The 25,910-nt window shown below is 40.1% G+C and overlaps 1 protein-coding gene across 1 annotated transcript in view; it reads left to right on the top strand.

Moving 5' to 3' along the window:
* The first annotated feature begins 17,401 nt into the window (after positions 1–17,401).
* Positions 17,402–25,910, top strand: part of MGAM2 (maltase-glucoamylase 2 (putative)) — a 96,887-nt gene continuing 88,378 nt past the window's right edge. The window contains exons 1-2 of the mRNA XM_064290360.1: positions 17,402–17,591; positions 21,209–21,285. Coding sequence (XP_064146430.1) covers positions 17,486–17,591; positions 21,209–21,285 — 183 coding nt within the window. The 5' untranslated portion in view covers positions 17,402–17,485. The remainder of the gene's footprint in view (positions 17,592–21,208; positions 21,286–25,910) is intronic.

The following is a 25,910-nucleotide window of genomic DNA, read 5'->3' as shown; positions in this document are numbered from 1 at the left end:
AGTATGAATAAATTGTTATTAATTTTAATATATGTTTTATCTGTGAATCCTAAGGGTTGAATCTTAGCCCTGCAGAGAGGGCAGGAGGGTGGGGTGGAAAATCTATATGTTGCCTTAATGTCTCCATGTGATTCGCGTGGTGTTGATGGTTCACCGTGCAACATTTGCTGAAGAGAAACAGTCCGTGATGAAGTGTGTGTATGTGTGTGTGTGTGCATGTGTATATGTGTGTGCATTTGGGAAATATGCCTCCTCCTCTGGCGAAGTACACAAGGAATACCTTGTCAGATAGGTGTTGGTGATGGTTGCGCAACATGATTGATATAATTGGCTTCACTAAATTGTACAAGAGAAAAATGTTGAACTGGCAAATGTTATGTTATTTATACTTTTGCAAAAATGAAGAAAAACAAAAGAAAGAAATACCTCACCAGTTCAGTTTCAGCTCTGACAGCCAACCAACACCTCCAGAAAGAATCCAGAAAGAAAACTTACTCGTTGGTAACAGTGAGGGGGGAACAAGATTCTGAAAGCACAATATAAGGGGAAGAAAAGGCAAACACGAGGAAAGCTAAGCAGGAAAAATCAGAGGAAGCAGAAAATGATGATGAAATTGATCATGACCTGGTAGGGACATCAGGTAAGAATATGAGAGTCAATAGCCTCATGAGGAGAGGGGTGGAGGAGCCTAGTCACTTGAAAGGGAGAAGCGAGGTTCAGGGAAACGTTGTATGGGCATAGGGGTGAGGATGAGATTCAAGCAGGCAAAGCTGAAGGAAGGAGCTTGAATGTCAAAAACAATTTATTTTCACAGCAATGTGCTTTGAAATGTCTAAATCCTATTTCTCTACACTGTGTCTAATGTATATAGCCACATTTCACCCAAACACATGCAGTTTATGTGCCAGAGAAAAATAAAGCAAGTGTGTTTACAAGAGATCCTGAGTTGCATGATGCTTTAACCGTGGGAACTCTCACTCTGAGGTTAAGGTTTCTTCTTGTGCAGCAAACCCTGTGAGTTATCTTTCTGGGTCTTTTTGGAATCTGAGCTCTGGAAGTCTAATCTGCCACTGGAAGGATCTAGATTTATGATTATTCACTCCTTTTCCTACTCCTCTGGCTTGAGTTTTTCTCCAGGTTGAAGTTTATGGATGAGTGCACTTAGAATTTTTTTTTTTTTTTTTAAATCATCGTAGCAGTTGCTATATTTGGTAAGTATCAACTCTGGAAAAAATAGGAGTTGCAACACCGAAGATGGTTAAAATTTTGGATAAAGAGATTATATACTAATGTTCAAGAGGGATGTTTACTTTTAGTATTATGTGTTTGAAATGAATGTGTTTACTTCTCCCATCTTTTCTCTTTTTCTTTTTTTAATACCAGGAGGCCAGGTTCTGCTTGCCTATTCATGTGCTAGCACCCTGTGTAAGGCTACAGACACACAATATTATTAAATTAACTCACTGTTCTAATTATCAAATATCACGGGCTTGAAGATGAGGGCCTAAGCTAGTTAGGCAACTTATGAAACATGGTCACACTTTTATTGGAATCCTTTGATCGAAAAGGTGGGAACTGGGTCAGCAGTCCTTTGTTCAAACCAGGAAGACTACCAAGGAAGCATTAGTTACTTGACATGTAGGAAGTCCTTTGTGTCACTATCAAAGACAGATGGGTGGAAGTTGACTTTGGCAGCCAGAAAGTGCTGAAGGAGAGTCTTTCTGATATAGAACTCTGAATGTCAAGTCCCTGAGGGGTTTACAACATTTGTGGTGTCATGACTCCATCAGCAGTGTGGTGAAACCTATGGAACTCCACCTCAGAACAATGTTTTCAAATGCCTAAAGTAAAATATGTACTATTCCAAAGGAAACCAACTCTATTAAAATGTTCTGGTTGCATCGCGTCGACTCCAACTCATGGCAACTACATGTGTGTCAGAGTAGAACTGTGATCCACAGGGCTTTCGGTGACTGCTTTTTTGGAAACACATTGCCAGGTATTTCTTCCAGGGAGCCTCTGGGTGGACCGAAACCACCAACCTTTTGGTTAGCAGCTGAGTTCGTTAACCATTGCTACCACTCAGAGACTTCTAGTAAAATGTACTTATCGAAATAAAAAAAAAAAAAAGTGAACTTTTTAAATGATCACATTAAATAACAAGCTGTAGGAGTGGAACTAATAATATCATAATTTCAGCCTAATGATCAGCATAAATGATATTTTGAGATATCTACTACAATTGTATCAGTCTTAGAAGAAATAAAGCTGGAAAGCTCCTTAGAAGCAAGGATGATGAAGCTTCATCTGGCTTACTTTGGACATATCATCAGGAAAGAACAATCACTAGAAAAGGACATAATGTCTGGTAAAGCAGAGGGTGAGCAAATATGAGGAAAACCCTCAGCGAGATGGATTGAAACAATAGCCTCAACTATAGGCTCAAACTTATCAATGATCATAAAGATGGAGCAGGAGTGGGCAATGTTTCATTCTGTTATGCATAAGGTCACCGTGAGTCTGAGTTGAGCCAACAGCAACTAAAAACAACAACACGACAACTGTGATGGGTTGTGAAAATCCCTGTGATCTAATTCAAAACAAAACAGAACAGAACTATGCTTTGTTGCCTACATTCATAATCTAAGGAAATGGTAACTTCCAGTTAGACATTAGTGAAAGGAAGATATATCTTTCACATCTATGTTAGCAGGTCCCCTGAGCTTTATCCATGTACCCCTTGACAGTGTGTGGGCCCTAGTTCAAGAAGCCCCTCGGTTAAGGCAGGTCAGCTTCCCAGACACCATCGTGGCAGCTCAGACCCCATGTGGCTGTAGCAGCAGAAAGGGCTCCCAAGCCTCAGTCTGTCTCCTGGCTCCTGAACACATCATCCGTTGGCCTTGGAGCAGCCAGCCCCACATGGACTTGTAGATCTGTGGTCTGGAATTAGAAAGATTGTAAAAGCTCTGGGAAGGGACATTGGAGGAGGTGGGTCTGGGGCTCCTCTATTTTCCCTCCTTGAAGACGACTTGCCAGTTGCTAGGTGTGGGGTCGCCACCTTGTCTGTCCCCATAACAGACCTTAGGTCCATTGGTTGGGGCATTTTATGCTGATCAGGAGCAATTCTTGGGTTTAGAAAAGTTGGTTAAGTCTCTTAATTTCTCTGAGATTATGTTTCCTAATCTGCAAAATGCCCAGTGCTGGACTAGAGCTGGGATTCCTGAACTGTGGGGCTGTCCAGAGCTCTGATGCTCTCCTTTGCCTGCTGGGGTGAGGAGAAGGTGGGTGGCAGAATTCTGTGCTGTCTCCCTGGGTTCAGTCATTCACTTATTTATGTGCTGAAATTCCATTTGGGGAAAGGATTTTAAACATATATATTTTAAAAGTTTGAAAAATCAAGGCACCAAATCAATAGTCCTCAAAAGTTTTGGTTCCAGGATTGGACCCTGTCATGGAATGAATTGTGTGCCCCCAAAATATGTGTCAACTTGGTTAGGGCATGATTCCTAGTATTGTGTGGTTGTCCTCCACTTCATGGTTGTAATTTTATGTTAAAGAGGTTTAGTGTGGGATTGTAACACTCTTACCCAGGTCACATCCCTGATCCAATATAAAGGGAGTTTTCCTGGGGTGTGGCCTGCACTACCTTTTATCCCTCTAGAGATAAAAAGGAGAGAGAAGTGAGCGGAGAGGGGGGAACTCATACAACCAAGAAAGTAGTGCCAGGAGCAGAGAGCATCCTTTGGACAGGGGGTCCCTGCGAGAAGAAGCTCCTAGTCTGGGAGGAGATTGATAAGAAGACCGACAGAGAAAGCCTTCCCCTGGAGCTGACACCCTGAGGTTGGACTTTTAGCCTACTTTACTGTGAGGAAATAAATTTCTCTTTGTTAAATCCATCCACTTGTGGTATTTCTGTTACAGCAGCACTAGGTAATTAAGACAGACCATTTACATTTTTAAAAATTATTGAGGATCCCAAGAGTCTTTGTTTATGGGGCTGTATCTATAGATATTTATCACATTAAAGTTGAAAAAAAAAAAAAAAGACAGAAAAAGAATTAAAACAAAAAATACTTATCCTTGAAAGTAACAATAAACCCTTTAAAGTTAATATAGATAACACATTTTTTATGAAAAATAACTATATTTTCCAAAACAAAAATTTAGTCAGAACACTAGTTTTTTGTTTTTTGTTTTTTTTTTTATAATTTTGCAAATCTCTTGGAAGTCTGGCTTAATAGAAACCAGATGAATTATCCTATCTGCTTGTACATTCAATCTTTTGTAATATCCCACATCGAGTAGACATTGGAAAACCCCACTGTATGCTCATGAGAGAATGAGAGTACAAAAGGCAAATACCGTCTTAGTATTTTTATGAGAATAATTTTACTTCACAAACCCCCTGAAAAGGCCTTAGGAAACCCCAGGGTTGGGCTCCAGACCACACTTTGAGAACCACTGCTATGGAGTCATGTCCATCTGCGGCCACCCCAGAGAGGCCCTAAAACATGGATCTGCTCTCAAACTCCTGGCAAAGGATGGAGTCTTACTTTTTTATGTGCTCACTCTTCTCCAGATCACATAATCTCACTTTATCTCTTCATAGCTGTTCCAAAAGCAAAAATAACAATTCCAGTCCTTTGACTTAAAAGGGAAGAAGTATATTTCTTATTAAAAGCATCATTGTTATAACATTAATTGTCATATGCATGCAAAAGCTGAACAGTGAAGAAGGAAGACAGAAGAATCGACACATTTGAAGTTTGATTTTGGTAAAGAATATTGAATATATCTCGGACTGCCTGAAGGAAGAACAAATCAGTCTTAGAAGAAATTCTACCAGAATGCTCCTTAGAGAAGAAGATGGCAAGACTTTGGCTGGTTTACTTTGGGCACATTATCAGGAAAGCCCCCAAACTAGAAAAGAACACTATGTTTGGTAAACTATAGGGTTAGTGAAAATGAGGGAAACCCTCAATAGATGGAGTGATACAATAACCACAACCACAAACTCAAACACACTGTGAGGATGGTGCAGGACCTGGCAACATTTCATTCTGTTAGGTGTAGGGTGTCCATGAGTCAGCTGAATGACAACTAACAACATCCTGCAAAGAAAAGGTTGTGTTATGCTGGAATGATAGCATTGGAGTCTCACCAATATCCCTTTCTTGTCGTTGCATCGGGAGTTTTACATCTGGCTTGGAGGGTGTTGCTCTGAAAGTTAAGGGTCGTACATACCTTTGGGTTCTGATCTGTTGACTCCATTTCCTTATATCACTTTATGTTGTTGTCAGGTGCTGTCGAATTGGTTCTGACTCGTAGCGACCCTGTGTACTACAGAAAAAAACGCTGCTTGGTCCTGCATCTGGCTCACAATTGTTATGATTGAACCTATTTTTGCAGTCACTGTGTCAATCCATCTTGTTGAGGGTCTTCCTCTTTTTCACTGACCATGTACTTTACCAAGCATAATACCCTTCTCCAGGGACTGATCCCTCCTGACAACATGTCCAAAGTATGTGAGACGCAGTCTTGCCATCCTGGCTTCTAAGGGGCATTCTGTGCTTCTTCCAAGACAGATTTGTTCGTTCTTTTGGCAGTCCGTGGTATATTCAATATTCTTCCCCAACACCACAGTTCGAAGGCATCAATTCTTCTTCAGTCTTCCTTATTCATTGTCCAGCTTTCATATGCATGGCTTGAGTAAGGCACACCTTAGTCTGCAAGGTGACATATTTGCTTTTCAACACTTTAGAGAGGTCTTTCCCAGCAGATTTGCCCAATGTAGTGCATCTTTTGACTTCTTGACTGCTGCTTCCATGGGTGTTGATTGTGGATCCAAGTAAAATGAAATCCTTGACAATTTCAAGCTTTTCTCCATTTATCATGATGTTGCTTATCGGTCCAGTTGTGAGGACTTTTGTTTTATGTTAAGGTGTAATCCATACCGAAGGCTATGGTCTCTCATCTCCTTCAGTAAGTGCTTCAAGTCTTCTTCCCTTCTAGCAAGCAAGGCTGTGTCATCTGCATAAAGCAGGTTGTTAATGAGTCTTCCTCCAATCCTGACGCCCTATTCTTATATATAGTCCAAGTTTTGAGATTATTTGCTCAGCATACAACTGAATAGGTATGGTGAAAGGATACAACTCTGATGCACACCTTGCTTGACGTTCAACCACTCAGTATCCCCTTGTTCTGTTCAAACAACTGCCTCTTGATCCATGTACAGGTTCCTCATGAGCACAATTAAGTGTTCTGGAATTCCCATTCTTCACAATGTTATCCATAATTTGTTATGATCCACACAGTCGAATGCCTTTGTGTAGTCAATAAGACACAGGTAAGCATCTTTCTGGTATTCTCTGCTTTCAGCCAGGATCCAACTGACATCACCAATGATATCCCTGGTTCCACATCCTCTTCTGAATCCTGCCTGAATTTCTGGCAGTTCTGTGTTGATATACAGCTGCAGCAGCTTTTCAATGATTTTCAGCAAAATTTTACTTGTGTGTGTGATATTAATGATATTGTTCAATAATTTCTGCATTGGTTGGATCACCTTTCTTGGGAATAGGCATAAATATGAATCTCTTCCAGTTGGTTGTCCAGGTAGCTGTCTTCCATATTTCTTGGCATAGGTGAGTGAGCACCTCCAGCGCTGCATCCGTTTGTTGAAACATCTCAATTGATATTCCATCAATTCCTGGAATCTTGTTTTTCACCAATGCCTTCAGAGCAGCTTTGACTTCTTCCTTCAGTATCATCAGCTCCTGATCATATGCTACGAAACGGCTGAATCTCAACCAATTCTTTTTGTATAATGATTCTGTGTATTCCTTCCATCTTTTTTTGATGCTTCCTGCTTCGTTTAATACTTTCCCTGTAGAATCCTTCACTATTGCAACCTGAGGCTTGAATTTTTTCTTCAGTTCTTTCAGCTTGAGAAATGCTGAGCATGTTCTTCTCTTTTGGTTTTCTATCTCCAGGTCTTTGTACATGTCATCAAAATGCTTTGCTTTGTCTTCTCAAGCTGCCCTTTGAAACCTTCTGTTCAGCTCTTTTACTTCATCAAATTTTTCCTTTCTCTTTAGGTACTTGATGTTCAAGTACAAGTTTCAGAGTTTCTTCTAACATCTATTTTGGTCTTTTCTTTCTCTACCTTTTTAATGATCTCTTGCTTTCTTCAAGGATAATGTCCTTGATGTCACTTCACAACTTCTCTGGTCTTCAGTCATTAGTGTTCAACATGTCAAATCTATTCTTGAGATGGTTTCTAAATTCAGGTGGGATATACTCATTCCTTGGTTCTCATGGATTTGTTCTAATTTTCTTCAGTTTCAACTTGAACTTGCATATGAGCAATTGATGGTCTGTTCTGCAGTTGGTCCCTGTCCTTGTTCAGACTGATGATATTGAGTTTTTCCATTGTCTGTTCCCACAGATGTAGTCGGTTTGATTCCTGTGTATTCCATCCGGAAAGGTCCACGTGTATAGTTTTCATTTATGTTGGTGAAAAAAGGTATTTGCAATGAAGAAGTCGTTGGTCTCACAAAATTCTGTCATGCAATCTCTGGCATCGTTTCTCTCACCAAGGCCATATTTTCCAAATATTGATCCATCTTCTTCGTTTTTGATTTTCAAATTCCAGTCACCAGTAATTATCAATGCATCTTGATTGCACATTCGATCAATTTCAGACTGCAGAAGTTGGTAAAAATCTTCAATTTCTTCATCTATGGCCTTTGTTTATGAGCTCTGCCAATAGCTAACGTTACTATGCCTTCTTGCTTACTAACGACTGGAAGATATTGGGTTATGTGTTTGTCTCTGCCCTTTAAGATGGCTCCATCACTGACTCACTGGCCAACATAAGCATGTGACCAACATCTTCCACTTGCTACTTAGCAAGAAAATATGGCGAAGTTAGCCCATTTTTTGGATTTGGATGTTAGGAAGTAGGTTTTAGCTGGGAATGTCGCTTACCATTGAAACGTGAATGATGTCACAAACGAGCATGGGACATGGGGAGTTATGAGTCAAGTATCACACAAAGAATAGAAAGATCTTGCGTACCAATAACTCTCTGTTCTTGATCTTTGGCCAACACATCTTCCCAATTTGAAATGAGATCTAAATAAATTTCCCTTCTAATAAAAGCTTTCTTGTAACAGGAAAATGATAACATGGATATGTCATTCCAGGAGTTTATAATGGCAGAAACCAAGTTTCTGTGTGTGTGTGTGTGTGTGTGTGCACGCACACATTTGCCCACACACTGAGCACTTAAGAAAACATGGAGGACTACTGTGGACACTGTATTACTTACGGTTCTCAAATATCATCAAAAGAACCTACTTTACCATTATGCATTGCTGGTGGGGATGTAAAATGGTGCGGCTGCTTTGGAAAACAGTTGGACAGTTCCTCAAAACATTAAAGATAGAGTTATCATGTGGTACCCAGCAATGCCACTCCTAAATATATACTCAAAATAATTGAAAATATATATCCACACAAAAACTTCTACAAGAATGCTCATGGCAGCATTATTTGTCATAACAAAAAGTTGTAACAACCTGAATGTCCATCAACAGATGGATAAACAAAACGTGGTACATACATAAAATGGAGTATTATTCAGCCATAAAAAGGAACATGCTACCACATGGATGAACCTTGAAATCATTATGCTGAGTGAAGAAAGCCAGACACCAAAGGCCACGTATTTTATTATTTGATTTATATGAAGCACCCAGAATAGGGAAATCCATAGAGACAGAAAGTAGATTAGTGGTTGCCAGGGACTGAGGGGAGAGAGGAATGGGAGTGACCATAATGGATATAAAGTTTCTTTTGGGGTGATGAAAATGTTCTGGAATTAGTGGTAATTGGATGCACAACTTTGTGAATATACTAAAAGCCACTTAGTTGTACAGATGAAAAAGGTGAATTTCAGGGTTTATGAATTATACCTCAATAATGAAAAAGAACCCACTTTTTTGGTATATACATAAACTGGAGTATCATTCAGCCATAAAAAGGAATGGAGTCCTGATACATGCTAGACCTTGGATGAACCTCGGGGTAGGAAGTTCTTGAAGTGTGTAAGAAGAGTTTTCACGAGGTGCTGAGATGTCAGCAAGTCTGACTACTAATGGTGCCTTCTGCTTTAAGGTCCTGTAATTTCTATTTCCATGGTGTTCCACTTAGGTAAAATGACTGACGGGCAAGTCTTATTTGAACTAATGAAAAACTGAGTTACCCCAACAGAATCCTGGGGAACAAAATGAAGAAAGGAACAGTGTGCTGAACCAAGAGCTATTCATTCTTTCATTTAAGTATTCAGCAATTATCTCTATGTTGTAAAAAATCTATGTATGTTGGGCAGAGTGCAAAGCACAGAGGATATGCAGGGACGAGATGGACAAGACCCTAGCTCCTGAGCCCTTTAGGCTAGGTGGGCAGACAGGTGAGGATAGTCTAGTGTGGCCAGCAAGGTAACTGGATATGTGAGCAGGAACACAGCCCAGAGAAAAATCCCGCCTTCCCCTTTTCTTAACAAATGGAGCTTCTTCTATGGCGCAGGGCAGGCAAGGGCACTTTTACGGTTTGTTGGAAAACACACTCCTGACCTCCAATTGCCATCAAGTTTACAGGGCAATAAATCAATCACGCGGGGCTGGCTACATCAACTAGTCACCTTTGCTCAGTGCTTCTCAGGATCTCCAAGGAACAGACTCAGCACGAAAAAGATACGGCTATGAGGTGAGTGCTTCCCCATCCAGGTGGTTCTCTGAACCCTAGTGTCTTTCTCTTTGTAAGTGTTCCTGTCTCCTGCTGTGCTGACCCATAGTTTTACTCTGGGCCTGACTTTCCTTCCGTTTCCACAGACGCGAGGAGGCGGTTGAGATAGTGCATGGTGTCTTGGGCTGACTGGAGAGGACAGGTGATGTGTGAGTGTGTACGCGTGAGTGTGTGTGTGAATGTGTGTGAGTGTGTATGTGTGAGTGTGTGTGTGTGCGCGTGCATGTACGTGTATTTGGGTAACAGATGGGAAGTGTCTAGTGTAAAACTTTCCCCTCTGGGAGAAAACAAGGAAGAAATAAATAGACTGGCCCTTCTAGAAACCAGCTAAAGGTGGCATGGATTGGGAGGAGGTGAAGCCATTCCAACTTTAGGCTGGGGGGTTTCTAGGTGGGGAGGGATTCTGATTCAGGGACCCACCCCCCGCCGCAGGTGAATGACAGCAGCTCCTATAACAGGGGAGTGCCTTGGTTGTCCCAAGTGCTTCTGAACTCCCTGAGCACAGGTGCTGAGCTTCCTGCTCCCCTGGAAGAGCCAGGGGATGCGGGGTAGGTGCCTGCTTCTGCTTTGTGTAGGCTGGGAAGAAAACTCACCCCCTGAGAGGAACAATAATGATTGGCAATGTGTTTGCTATGGTACTGGGGAGCCCTGGTGGCACACTGGTTAAGCCCTCGGCAGTTATAGGAAAATTGGTGATTTGAACCTACTAGCTTCTCCATGGGAGAAAGGTGTTGCAGTCTGCTTCTGTAACGATTACAGCCTTGGAAATCCCTGTGGGGCAGTTCTACTCTGTCCTGCGGTGTCACCGTGAGTCAAAATCGTCTTGACAGAGGTGGGTGTTGCTGGGGTATTGAAATGGCTGTACAAATAGGAAACAAAGTGAGCTACTATAGGTGTGTCCAAGTCCCTCAGTCTTGTTCCACAGCCTGAATACCCACCCTTAGAGATTTGTCCTCTAGGGCATAACGCTCCACAGTTGAGACGCTGTGGAGAGAGGGAGTCCTAGATCTTGGTGTTTATATCATCTTCCCCACTAACCATGGTTAGACAAAATTCCCCAACACTTACCTGTAAGATGGGAATCGCCATGGGAGCGGGGTTTTTTTGGGGGTGGGTGGGTGATAGAAATGTTCTAAAATGAGGCAGTGGTGTAGGTTGCTGGACTTTGTGAAGGTATTAAAAATCACTGAATGATACACTTTAAAGGAGCGAATTTCACGGAGGGTGAATTGCAACTCATTTAAAAAAAGAACCCACTTTAGCCAGTTTGAGCAGAAAAGAAAAGCTTTCAAGGGTATTAGTGACTCATCGAAACTCTAGGAGAGCTAGATGCCTGCCAGATCAGTCATGGGAAAGTGGTCATACGATATATATCTTATGGGGATTAGAGTAAAATGTTTGAATAGCTTAGACTAGAGGGGAGCCACTTGATAGATTCAGGTTAACAGGAAAGAATATTCAATAAACCTAAACCCCAGCTTCAATCGTAAACCTCAGTTGTACTGAAGGCTAAGAGTTTTTCCTAAACTCCTCTTGGCAAAACATCTGTAGATCCTTGCTCCTCACCCCATTTCAGTATTAAAGTGCTTCTTTTCTTGGGTCAGGGTCCTTGGGTGGTACAAATAGTTAATATGCTCATCTGTTAACATACGTAGACCTTGGAGGTTTGAGTCCACTCAGAGGCTCCTTGGAAGAAAGGCCTAGTGATCTACTTCAGAAAAATCAGCTATTGAAAACCCTGTGGAGCACAGTTCCATTCTGACACACATGGAGTCACCATGAGTTGGAATTAACACGGCAGCAACTGGTTAGCTTTGTTTTCTTAGTTTATTATACATTAAGCCTGCCTTCAATTAAAAATTGAAGCTATATACTGTAGAAACAGTAGTGTCCAGGGATTGAGAGAAGCAGTCTGCAGGGAAATGGAAAATAAAAGGAGAGGAGAAGTTTAAAAAAAACAGAGAAAGGGACAGACAATGTTTTTTGTCCCCGTCAGCTCGTAGGCTGTCACCGTGTAAGTGCTGGTTTGATATGGCTCAAACGTAGGGGAGAGGAGAGGCTGGGCAGCTGGGCATAGCCAATGTCAGGAGGAGTTTGATTACAGACTGAAGAGTTTATGTTTTATCAGGAGAACCACTAAAACTTGAATTCAGGAGCACGAAATGACCCTGCCTGTGCTGTAGGGAGATCAGTCCACTGCATTGTGGTCAGCGGGTATCAGGGGCAGAAGATGGGGACAAGGAGCCAAATAGGATCTGTCCTCTCACTTCAGCCAGGAGTGATGGCCTGATCAAAGTGTTTCCAGTAGGGATGAGGAGGAAGGATCAGACCTGAGAGATGCTGGGAAAGTAGTCTTCGTGAACTGACAACCGGCTCTGAGGACTCACAGAGGAGGAGAAAAATCTTCCTCAAAAAAGATTTCTCAAAAAGTTGAACACAGAAATCCCATATGGCCCAGCAATCCCACATCTAGGTATATAGCCAAGAGAACTGAAAGCAGGGATTCAAACAAGTAATTGTGGACCAAAGTCCACAGCAACCTCATTCACATAGTCAAAAGGCAGGAACAGCCTAAATGTCCATTGACAGATGAATGGATAAACAAAATGTGGTCTATACATAAAAACAAAAAAAAACCCAAACATACAAACAAACAAACAAACAAACAAACAAACCAGTTGCCATTGAGTTGATTTTGGCTTATAGTGGCCCCATGAATATGAGTAGAACTGCACTGCATAGGGTTTTCAATGGCCAAATTTTCATAAGTAGATTGCCAGGTGTCTCTTCTTCTGAGACACCCTGGGTGGACTTGAGCTGCCAACTTTTCAGCTTTTCAGCCAAGCTGTGAATATTTTTACCACCTGGGATTCTATATACATACAGTAGGCTATTATTCAGCCACACAAAGGAATGAAGTTCTGATACGTGCTATACCATGGATGAGCTTTGAAAACATTACGCTGAGTGAAATAAACTGACACAAAAGGGCAAATATTGTATGAGCCTACTTATAAGAAACGCCTGGAATAGGCAAATCCACAGAGACAGAAAGTACATTAGAGGTTACCAGGGACTCATGGAGGTGGGGACAGGAAGTGACTTCTGAATGGGCACAGGGTGCCTCTTCGGGGCGATGGAAGAGCTTTGGATGATGGTTGCACAACATTGTGAATGTAATGAATGCCACTGAATTGTGTACTTGCAAATGATTAAAATGGCAAATTTTATGTTATATATATTTTATCACAATTAAAAAAAAAAATCCAAAGATTCCTAGATTCTTAAAAGAAATTTTGATTTTCAAGCGATTAATTACAGGCGGAACAGCCAGAAGAGTGGATAGTTTAAGAAGAAGATCTAAAATATGATGAAAACACGAGGAATACCAACACTTAATGAAATAGGGGACTACAAGGAAAATTGAAAAGGAGCCAGGAAAGTAGGTGGAAAGCCAAGCTTGAGTGACATCCAGGAATCCAAAAGAGTTTCAAGAGAAGGGAGTGGTTGATAAAGCTAAATGATTAAGACAGGGCTCATTGTATTCAGCAGTTAACTCCCCGCTGTCCTTGGCAAGAGCAGTTTCAGTGGTATGCAAGAAACAAAGTCATGCCAATCTTATATGAGGAAGTTAATGCAGTATGGATTTCTCCTTTAAAAGGTTAGTTATGAAAGGAAAAGGAAAGTTGTAACGGTACCTGGAGAGGAAGACAGTATCATTAACGGAGTTACAGCAACTTGGGAGATATTTATGAGGGGAAAGAGTGAATTAAGAGAGAGAAAGAGGATGTTAATCCAAAAAAGAGGAGGGATAATGGGTGGAACAAGAGTTTTGAGAAACTCAAAGCCTATAAAATCTAGAGAATAGATGCAGGGGTTAGACTTGGACAATAGGAGGGAAAACTCTTCCATTGAGAGCAGAGGGAAGGAGGTAAGAATTCACCTAGACATGGAAGATAAAGGAAGATCCAAGGAGAATTTTTTAAAATTGTGCTTTAGATGAAGATTTACAGAGCAAATTAGTTTCTCATTAAACAATTAATACACGTATTATTTTGTGACATTGGTTGCCAATGCCACAACAATTCAATACTCTCCCTTTCTTGACCTTGGGTTCCCCATTTCCGTTCGTCCAGCTTTCCTGTCCCCTCTTGCCTTCTCGTTCTTGCCACTGAGCTGGTGTTCCCATTAAGTCTTGTATACATTGTTGAGCTATGTAAGAAAAAATTATTATTTGTTTTATGAGCCTGTCTACTCTTTGGCTGAAAGGTGGACCTCAGGAGTGACTTCAGTACTGAGTTAAAATGGTGACCAGGGGCCATACGCTCAGGGTTTCTCCAGGCCCTGTTAAACCAGTAAGTCTGGTCTTTTTCGTGAGTTTGAATTTTGTCTTACATTTTTCTCCAGCTCTTGGTCTGGGACCCTCTATTGTGATCTCTGTCAGAGAAGTCGGTGGTGGTAGCCGGGCACCATTTAGTTGTGCTAGACTCAGTCTGGTGGAGGCTGTGGTGGTTGTGGTCCATTAGTCCTTTGCACTAATCTTTCCCTTGTGTCTTTGTTTTTTTTCATTCCTCCTTGCTCCAGACAGGGTGAGACCAGGGGAGTATCTTAGATGGCCGCTCACAGGTTTTAAGACCAAAGACACTACTCACCACAGTCAGATGTAGAACATTTTCTTTATAGATTATGCTTTGCCATGTTCTTCAAGACCGTGCTCCCCAGCCCTCAGCCCAGTAGCTTGGTCCCCTCAGGGCACTTGGATGTGTCTGTGAAGCTTCTGTGACTTTCCCCTGCTCAGGTTGTGCTGACTACCCCAGTATCGTGTACTGGCTAACCCTTCACCAAAGTTACCACTTATCTATTCTCTAGCTAATGTTTTTCTCTCCTCACCCTTCCCCTCTCTCTTTACCCCTCCCCTCCCTTGTAACCATCAAAGATTGTTTCTTTCTGTCGGTAAACATTTTCTTGAGTTTTTGTAGTAGTGATCTCGTACAGTATTTGTCCTTTTGTGGTTGACTTTTGTCACCAAGTGTAATGCCCTCCAGATTCATCCATGTTGTAAGATGTTTCGCAGGTCCTTCATTGTTCTTTATCGTTGCCTAATATTCCATTGTGTATATGTACCACAGTTTGTTTACCCATTCATCTGTTGATGGGCACTTAGATTGTTTCCATCTTTTTACTATTGTGAATAATGCCGCAATGAACATGGGTGTGCATATGTCTATTGTGTGACGGCTCTTATTCCTCTAGGATATACTCCTAGGAATGGGATTGCTGAATTGTATAGATATTTTTATTTCTAGCTTTTAAAGGAAGTGTCAGATTGTTTTCCAAAATGGTTGTACCATTTTGCATTCCCATCAGCATTGCATAAGAGTTCCAATCTCCCTGCAGCCTGGCCAACATTTGTTAGTTTTTGATTTGTGCCAGTGATGTTTGGGTAAGATGGTATCTCATTGTGGTTTGGATTTGCATATCTGTAATGGCCAGTGACTGCTAGCATTTCCTTATGTGTCTTTTAGAAACCTGAATGTCTTCTTTGGTGCAGTGTCTGTTTATATCCTTTGTCCATTTTTTAATTGGATTTGTATTTTTGTTGTAGAGGTGTTGGATTTTCCTAAAGATTTTAGAGTTTAGTTCTTTGTCAGATATGTCATAGCCAAAACTTTTTTCCCAGTCTGCAGGTTCTCTTTTTACTCTTTTGGAGAAGTATTTTGATAAGCATAAGTGTTTAGAAGATCACAGCTATTTAGCTTATCTTCCGGTGTTTGTGTATTGTTAGCTATGGTTTATATCCTATTAATGCCATGTATTAGGACCTCTAGCATTAACCCTATTTTTTCTTCTATGATCTTCATAGTTTTGGTTTTATATTTAGGTTTTTGATCCATTTAGAATTAGTTTCTGTGTATGATGTAAGATATGGATCCTCTTTGACTTTTTTACAGATGGACATCCAGTTTTCCCAATGCCATTTGTTAAAACGATTGTCTTTTCCACATTTAATGGACTTTGGGTCTTTGTCGAAGATCAGGTGACCGTAGGTGGATGGATTTACATCTGGGTTCTCGACTCTGTTCCACTGGTGAATGTATCTGTCATTGTACCAGTACCAGGCTGTTTTGACTACCATAGCTGTGTAGTAGGTTTTGAGGTCAGATGGTGAGAGGCCTCCTACCTTACTCTTCTTCTTCAATAGCACTTTACTTATCTGGGGCCTTGTTCCTTTCCATATAAAATCAGTGATTAGTGTTTCCATCTCCCTAAAGAATGCTGTTGGTATTTGGATTGGGATCGCATTGTATTTGTAGATTGCTTTGAGTAGAATTGACATTTTCACAATGTTGAGTCTACCTATCCATGAGCATGATACGTTCTTCCATTTACGTAGGTTTCTTGCAGTTTTGTAGTTTTCTTTGTATAAATCTTCACATCCCTGGTTAAATTTATTCCTAAGTTTTTTTTTTTTTTTTAGGGGCAGTTATAAATGGCATTTTTTTCCTGGTTTCCTTTTTGTAGTTCTCTTTATTGGTGTATAGCTATCCAACTGATTTTTTTTGTTGTTGTTTATCTTGTATCCTGCTACTCTACTGAATCTTTCCATTAGTTTCAGTAGTTTTCTTGTAGAGTCTTTTGTGTTCTTTATGTATAGTATCTTATCATCTGCAAATAGGGATAGTTTTACTTCTTCCTTACCGGTATGGATGCCCTATATTTGTTTTTGTTGCCTTATTAGTCTAGTTAGGACTTCCAGCATAATGTTAAATAGGAGTGGTAATAAAGGACATCCTTGTCTTGTTTCTGTTCTCAGGGGGAATGTTTTTGGCCTCTCCATTGAGAATGATGTTGGCTGTTTGTTTTATGTTAAATAAGAGGAACTACTTTTTTATATATAACAAAAAACCAGACCAAACCTGTTGCCAAAGTCTAGCTGATTCTGACTCACAGGGACCCTATAGGACAGAGTTTGCCCCATACAGTTTCCAAGGAGTGACTGGTGAATTTGAACTGCTGACCTTCTGGTTAGCAGCCAAGCTTTTAACCACTGGGCTACCAGGGATCAATCTCCATGGAACTCAGAAATCTAGATTCCACAAGAATTAAAAACTCCATTCTTCAGAACATACAAGCAAGCATTATGCCAGGGACCAGGCTCATTTTTACTACCAGATTCTTAAAAAGACGAGTGACCTTCAAACAGTTAAACACCTCAGCATTATGCCATGGAATTGGAGTAAGAAGACCTGGATTCAGGTTTCTCCACATTTTTTCTCCTAGAATGTCACCTTCTCCCCCTCTGCACAGGGTGGTTGTGGAATCAAAGTGAGAACAGACATCTAAAAGGACTTTGTGAGCCATCTCAAGCCCTCATCTTCCTTTCTCTTTTACTCTGTTCCACTCTCCCCTCCCCCCAGTTCTTTATGTCTGATGCAGTTTTCCTTGGACAATACTCCAAAGGCAAGAGCCCTAGAGGCGTTGTACACACAGATAGAGTTCTTTGGAGGCACTGTGATGAGTGAAAATAAACGTTCTCTGGATTAGGTGACAAACAAGGCTGACAAACAAGGCTGTCTTGCAGATAAACTCACATTTTAATCTCCGTATGCAGGGATTCTCTTGGGCTGATGGGGCTTTGTGGTTTGCTTTAATCTAGTTATCTGTGTCCATCTAGATGGCCAGGAAGCTCAGCATGTTGGAAGTCCTGCTGATCGTCTTCATCGTAATTGTATTGCTCATAGCTGTATTTTTACTCATTCTTGTGTTGGAGGAAGATCAAGGTAAGGAAAGCGCCTATGGCTGCAGGATGGAAGGGTTGGTGATGGAAGTCCCCTTTGGATGCTGAGGGATCATTTTACTTCACTCTTCAGCACACTACAATACTGCATTTCTCAAAACCCACATCCACAACTAATTTAAGTCAATCTCTAAAACATAAGTTTTCTTTCTCTACAACAAAACATTGAATGGTAGTGGTATTAAAGGTCTCTCAAGTCTAATCTGGTACAATTCTAACACGATGCAGAGTTAAGCTCACCAGATGTTTGTCCTTTAACCTCGAGTCAAGAAGTAGTAGAGCCTTCAAGGAGAAAGAACATAAAGGCAACAGTGTCCAATCCCACTACTTTCTGGGAGAAGAAATTAGATTTCAGGGAAGTTGAGGGCTGATTAATTTGGCCGAAATATGTCAGTTACATTTAGCCTCCAGAATAGAGTTGCCCATATTCTGGCTGAAATAGCCACGATTCCTTCACAGATGCTTTGAAACTGCTAGGTTGCTCTCACAGAAACACCAAACACTATGCTCTCTCCTACGTGCACATGTTGTACTCTAATAAAACACCACGTGCAAGACAAAAATCTGTTTTTAATTAAAACTGAATCTGGGGTTAGTTCTACTTGATAAAGCCTGCTTTATAGATCTAAATTAAACATTGGGTGAAAAGAAAGTATACTGTTAGCAGCACCCTACCTATTCAGTTTTCTCTTCGCCACCCTCCGGGGTAAACATTAAGGCACCTGCTATGAACAATTATGACATTGAAAGATGATTTGAAAACCATTGATCCAAACCATTCTTGGGCCTATTCTACTTTTTCTCTACAGAGCTTTTTGGGAGTAATGAATACATGATATTAATACCCAGTATATATAAAGAAGTATATATGGGGTATAGTGGTTAAGAGGTCGACTGCTAACCTAAAGGTCAGCAGTTTGAATCCACAAGCTGCTTCTTGGAAATTCTATGGGCAGTTCTACTCTGTCCTATAGAGTCACTATGAGTCAAAATCAGCTCAACAACAGCAGGTTTGGTTTTATATATGAAAAAGGAGTTCCTCTTATTTAACATAGAACTAGATCCTCTTGCCTGTGTTTATTCTAAACAAGATTCTGACTTATACAGAGTAGTTCCACTTTTAACTATTTTACATGTTGGATTTTTCTCTGCTCTCGGACATGTTTTTTGAAGACGTGTTTCCATGGGTTGAAGTTTTAAAACAACAAATTTATATCACACACACGCTCACAACTGTAGAACCTGAATATAGTAGAGATGTTTGAGGTCTTTTTAAAATGGGAATGAAGGCTTGGAGGGGAACATATTATGCCCACAGTTGCCTCAACCTCCGTTGGAATCCTGGGTTTTAGATAGTTTCTGGGTCTCACTGAACCAGATCCTACTTCTGATGTTCTTATATGGGGGAGGGGGCTAAAAAGGTGATAAAAGCTAAAATAAGAATAACCAAAGTTTAGTAAATGTCTAGACTTCATGTGGGGTCAATAATATCTACCCAGCCTACCTCACAGGTTTTTGGGAGTGACTGAAACACAAGAAAAAACAAATGTAAGACATCTGGATATCCACATACAGAAGAATGAACTTGGATCCCTACCTGGCAACATATATAGTAATTAATTCAAAATGGATCAAAGCCCTAAATATAAAGCTTTAAACTATAAAACTCTTAGAAGAAAACATGGGTGTGAATCTGTGCGGTTAGGTAATGGTTTCTTAGAAATGACACCAAAAGTACAAGCAATCAAAGAAAAATGAAAACTTTTGTGTCTCAAAGGAAGAAATAAAGCACAGATTAGGAAAATATATTTAAAAATCATCCCTTTGATAAGGGCTAGTAGCCAGGATATAGGGTTGCTATGAGTTGGAATCGACTCGGTGGCAGTGGGTTTGGTTTTTGGTTAGTAGATAGAATGGAGCCCTGGTGGTGCAGTGGGTAGGAGCTCAGCTGCTAACTCAAAGGTTGGCAATTCAGATTCACTAGCCGTTCCTTGGAAACCATATGGCACAGTTCTACTCTGTCCTATTGGGTAGCTATGAGTTGGAATGGACTTGATGGCACCTAACAACAAGAAAAACAAGTAGGTATAATGGAGCCCTGCTGGCTCAGTAGTTAAGAGTTTGACTGCTAGCCAAAAGGTCAGCAGTTCAAATCTACCAGCTGATCCTTGGAAACCTTACGGAGTGGTTCTACTCTGTCCTGTAAAGTAGCTATGAGTCAGAATTGGCTCAACAGCAACAGGATTTGTTTTGTTTTTAGTAGCAAGAATATATAAAGAAATCTTACAACTCAACCGTAAAAAGACAAATAACCCAATTAAAAAATGGTCACAGGACTAGAATAGATATACTCCAGAGATATACAAATAGTCAATAAGCTCATGAATAAATAATCAACATCACTGCTCATTGAAAAACAACCATGAGATGCCACTTCACACCTACTAAAAAACCAAAAAACCAAACCCACTGCTGTCAAGTCAATTCCGACTCAGAGCGACCCTATAGGACAGAATAGAACTGCCCAATAGAGTTTCCAAGGAGCGCCTGGCGGATTTGAACTGCCGACCTTTTGGTTAGCAGCTGTAGCACTTAACCACTACACCACCAGGGTTTCCTCACACCCACTAGGATGACTATGATTAAAAAGACAGACAATAGCCAATATTGTCAAAGATGTAGAGAAACTAACCCTCATACAGTGCTGGTGAGAATGTAAAATGGTGCAACCACTTTGAAAGAAACTTGGCAGTTCTTCAAAAGGTTAAAAATAGGATTCATCATATGACTCAGCTCTACCTTTCCTAGGTGAGAACTGAAAACATATATTCATACAAAACGTTTGCATAAAAAGGCACAGGAGCATGATTCACCATGGCCAAAAAGTAGAGGGAGCCCAGAAGTCCGTCAATGAATGAACAAGCAAAATATGGTACATACATGCAATGGAATATTATTCAACCTTAAAGAGGAATGAAGTCCTCATACGGGCTACAACACGGATTAAAACATCATGCTAAATGAAAGAAGCCAGTTACAAAAGGCCACATATTGTTTGATTTTATCTATACGAAATGTCTGGAAGAGGCAAACCCATAAGGATAGCAAGTAGACAGTGGTTTTCAGGAACTGGCTGGGACGAGGATGGGGACTGACCACTAATGGGTATGGAGTTTCTTTTTGGGTTGATAAAGGTATTCTGGGATTAGGTAATGATGATGTTTGCACAATTTATGAATGTCCTAATGAAACATTGAATTGTATACTTTAAAGGAATTGCACATGAAACAAAAAATTGAATTGGCAAATGTGTGTTATATATACTTTTACCACAATTTAAAATAGGATGGATTTTATGTTATATTAAATGTATTTCAATAAAAAATAAACAAAAAGACTGGAAAGCAAATGTGTTTAACACTTAGAGAAGTGTTAAACAATGCGTGCAACTGCAGAGACCAGCCTCTAGTGGCTTATTAACTTCTGGTATCCTTTTGCCTGGAGACTAGGCTTAAAGTCTGTTTGTAACGGTGCCAGCTTGCTTCCAGGAATTACGATCACACCACACATTTTTACCTTTGTCTTCTAATTCCTATGCAGATTCATTTGTTCCAGACTGCCCGGCAATCCCTGAATCAGAAAGGATAGACTGTGCTCCTGGCCAGGTGGTGACCCAGGTCAGAGAAATGGGCTTCCTGCCAGTGGCCTGTAGGCTTTATTTAAAGGCGATAAGTCTGTGAGGTGGGGGGAGGGTGGTGGTGGTGGTTTCGGGTTTTTTTTTTTACTGTTGTTATGGCTTCATTTCATCCTATTTGAATGCTTGATCTACACTGATGCTTTTTGAAGTAAGTAATGATTTTTAATGACAAGTGGGACACCCTGGTGGTACAGTGGTTAAGAGCTACTGCTGCTAACCAAAAGGTCAGCAGTTCAAATCCACTGGCAGCTCCTTGGAAACCTTATGGGGCAGTTCTACTCTGTACTATAGGGCCACTGTGAGTTGGAATGGACTCAGTGGCAATGAGGTTAATGACAAATGGATCTAGAGTTTTTTCAAATAGGATTTCAGGTGTCCTTTACTATTACTACTAATTAAAAAAACACTAAAAACTTATTTTTCTACTAGTATATAGTTAGTATAGTAGTTTGAGATATGTAGGAATTGCAAACTATGCTTAGGTAAGGTTTTGAATTCCCTATTTTATTGTGTTTTCCCACAACTTTTGCATCTTTAATGAATCCAGAGTTGGCTTGTGTGTATGGTATGATGTGGGAGTCTAGAAATTTCTTTTCCCCATGAATTTCCAGTAGATCTCTTCTTCCCTCTGTACCTTTGCTGCAAATCAGATGTCATTGTATGTGTGAAAATGTTTCTGGAATCTCTATTTTATACCGTTGTCAGCTGTCTCTTCTTTTTTCAATATCACACGGCCTTAGTTACAATAGCTTTATAATGGGTCTTTGTTTGTGGTCATAGAAGTCTTCCAAATCATTCATACTTTTTTCTAGATCGACTGGTCTATGCTTGGCCCTGGAGATTTCTGGATTAATTTTAGAATCTGCCTGTCAGCTTCCTCACAAAACCTACTGGAAATTTATAGATTAATTTTGGGAGAATTGGCATCTTTATAAGATTGGATCTCCCACTCCATAAACATGTTATATCTCTCCATTTATTGAGATTTTTATTTTTGAAATTTTTGGTGTAGTGGTATTGCAGATTTTTTACTAGATTTATTCCTAACCTTTTGATATTCTGGTGCTACTTAGATGGTGTTACTTTAAAGCATTAATTTTCTGTTTATTTGTTGCTGGTATATAGATTTAAAATAGATTTTTGGATGTTGGCCTTATAATCAGCAGTCTTCTTGAATTTGCTTATTCTTTCTCCTACATTGCTTGTAAATTATTTTAGATTTTTCTAGCACAATAGCGATACTCAGAAATAATGACAATTGAAGGTTTTTTCCAGTATGTGTTCTTTTTTCACCCTTGCCTTGTAACACTGATTTAAAAGGTCCTTTTCTTTCTAATTTTTCAATATCAGTTTGAAATATTTGATCTAAAAGGCAATGTGTAACTGTGATAGGCTTAAGGGGTGAAAATTTCTAGAGAGTGATTTTAACTGAACATAAATGATAACTTTGACGTGAAATATTAGCTGTAACATTTCTTGCTTTCTGAGGAAGATGGTTACTCATTGTTTACAGAATTTAAGCATTTGTCAGAGATTCTATTGGAGAAATCCTGTGTGAAATGGGAATCGGACTACATACTTTCAAGTCAATTTTTAACTCATAATTCTATTAGTCAATAATTTCTGAGTGGAAAGTGACATGAATACCTATTTGGAAGATAACTGGAGAATACTGTCTAGAAAAGTTTGGTTTTAAGGAAAGAATGGAGATGGGGACTTGTGAGTCTACTGTTACAGCCAAGGTATGAGTTTATGTGTTATGGGTTGTTGTGGTGACAAGCTAATTGGCAAAGAAGGAGAGCAATACAGATTCAAAAGGAAGAGACGTGGGCTTGAAGGAGCTGGAAGGGTAAGTGCCTCCAAAGTTTCACTTTTGTTGTCTGGGACACTGGGAATGGCTTAAAACTGAAATAGGGGCATTAAGCCAGAGAGCACACAAAACTATTGTTTACCGGAACACTTAATTGTGCTTATGCAGAACCTATACTTAGACCAAGAGGCAGTCTTTCCAGCAGAACAAGGAGATACTAAGTGGTTTAAAATCAGGACAGATGTGTGTCAGGGTTCTATCCTTTCACCATATGTAGTCAGTCTGTATGTCGAGCAAATAATCTGAGAAGCTGGACTTTATGAAGAAGAACACAGCATCAGGATTGGAAGAAGACTCGTTAACAACTTGGCCTGTGCAGATGACACAACCTTGCTTGCTGAAGGCAAAGGGGACTTGAAGCACTTAAACTGATGAAGATCAAAGACTACAGCCTTCAGTATGGATTCCACCTCAACATGAAGAAAACAAAAATTCTCACAACCAGGTCAGTAAGCAACATTATGATAAGTGGAGAGATACTGAAGTTGTCGAGGATTTCATTTTACTTGGATCCACAATCAACACCCATGGAAGCAGCAGCCAAGAAGTCAAAAGATGCATCTGCATCAGGCAAAGCTGCTGCAGAAGACCTCTCTGAAGCGTTGAAAAACAGAGGTGTCACATTGAGGACTAAGGTACGCCTGACCCAAGCCATGGTATTTTCAGGAGCCTCATGTTATGAGAAAGTAGACAATGAATAATGAAGACCAAAGAAGAATCTGTGCCTTTGAATTGTGGCATTGGCGAAGAATATTCAATATACCGTGGACTGTCATAAGAAAGAACAATCTGTCTTGGAAGAAGTACAGCCAGAAGCCTCCTTAGAAGTGAGGATGGTGAGACGTCTTATGTACTTTAGACACATTATCAGGAGGGACTAGTCTCTGGAGAAGGACATCATGCATGGTAAAGTAGAGCGTCAGCGAAAAAAGAAGAAGACCCTCAATGAGATGGATTGACACAGTGACTGCAACAATGGGCTCAAACATAGCAGCCATTGTGAGGATGGCACAGGACTGGGCAGTGTTTCGTTCTGTTGTACATAGGGTTGCTGAGTTGGAACTGACTTGATGGCGCCTAACAATAAGAACACCTAGATGTACTGAGTTTCTTGCCTTATTCCTTTTTATAGAGGTCTGTAAACTTTGGAACAATTTATGGCAACGAAACTGAACTTTTGGACTTTAGAGATCTCAGTTTCGCGGGTATCAGAGGTAGTTAATGTCTATCTCAGACTTAGGAAAACCAGATATCCAGAGATTACCCATAATCAAAACTCTTCTTGCTAGCTGGAGAGAATGAGATGGGATTACCAGTGAGATCTAGAGATCTTATATTTACAATATGATCGCTTTGTTTATAACAGGCATGGACCATTGATTTCAGTTATATTCATATTGTGACTTTTTAGAGTAATTACATCAGATGTTAGCATCTAAAGTATTTTGTAGCACTATGCCCTTTTCAGGAAACCCTGGTGGTATAGCGGTTAAGAGTTATGGCTGCTAATCAAAAGGTCGGCAGTTCAAATCCGCCAGGTGCTCCTTGGGAATCTGATGGGGCAGTTCTACTCTGTCCTACAGGGTCGCTACGAGTAAGAATCAACTTGATGGCAATGGGTTTAATGGGTTATGCCTTTTTCAAATGAGTAGTGTTGTGAAATATTTGAAATATTCTGTATTTTACTACACAATCTGTACTAAATACATTTCTTTATTAAAAAAGATTCAGACATTATAGTTGTCATGAATCTAATTGTGTCCCCCCAAAATATCTGTCACCTTGGCTGGGCTGTGCTTCCGACTGCATGATTGTCCCCCATTTTGTCATCTGATGTGATTTTCCTATGCGTTGTAAATCCTAGCTCTTTGATGTTAATGAGGTATGATTAGATGCAGTTATGTAAATGAGGCAGGATTCAATCTACAAGGTTAGGTTGTGTCTTCTGTCAATCTCTTTTGAGATATAAAAGAAAGAAGCAAGCGGGGAAGGGGGGTGGGTAGATACCTCATACCACCAAAAAAGTAGTGCCAGGAGCAGAGTGTGTCCTTTGGACATGGGGTCCCTGCACTGAGACACTCCTAGTCTAGGGGAAGATTGATAACAAACTCCTTCCTCCAGAGCTGACAGAGAAAGAAAGCCTTTCCCTGGAGCTGGTGCCCTAAATTTGGACATCTAGCCTCCTAGACTATGAGAGAATAAACTTCTGTTTGTTAAAGCCATCCGCTTGTGATATTTCTGTTATAGCAGTACTAGGTAACTAAGACAATAGTTATGTACAAAGTAAAATGGGAGTCTTTATTCACAAGGACTCCTCTCTACCTCCAAATTCCCTCCCTAGAATCAGACTGACAGCTTAGTGTGTGTGTCCTTTTCTAGATCTTTCTATGCTTTTGCATATATATGTATATATGCATATGCTTGTTTATACATATATATGTATTGCTTGTTTGTTTTAACACAGATTTGATTTACTGTGTATATTGTTTTGCAACTTTTTAAAAAATAATTTAGTATTTGAATTTACCACACTATTTTATTTATCTTTTTAATATTTTGCTTCTGTTACAATGATCATATGATTTTCTTTTGTTGATATGAATTACGCTGAAAGATTTTTAAATTTTTGACCATCTTAGCATTCACTTGATGAGCCCTACCTGGATATTATGCCTTAATTCCTCTAATACATGAGTGAATTCACATTGCTAATATTAAATTTTGTCCATCTATGT

This window comes from Loxodonta africana, chromosome 8 (genome assembly GCF_030014295.1).
Source record: "Loxodonta africana isolate mLoxAfr1 chromosome 8, mLoxAfr1.hap2, whole genome shotgun sequence".
Lineage (NCBI taxonomy): Eukaryota > Metazoa > Chordata > Mammalia > Proboscidea > Elephantidae > Loxodonta > Loxodonta africana.
Note: the sequence above shows the minus strand (reverse complement) of the source record. Positions and strands in the feature narration are given on the sequence as shown.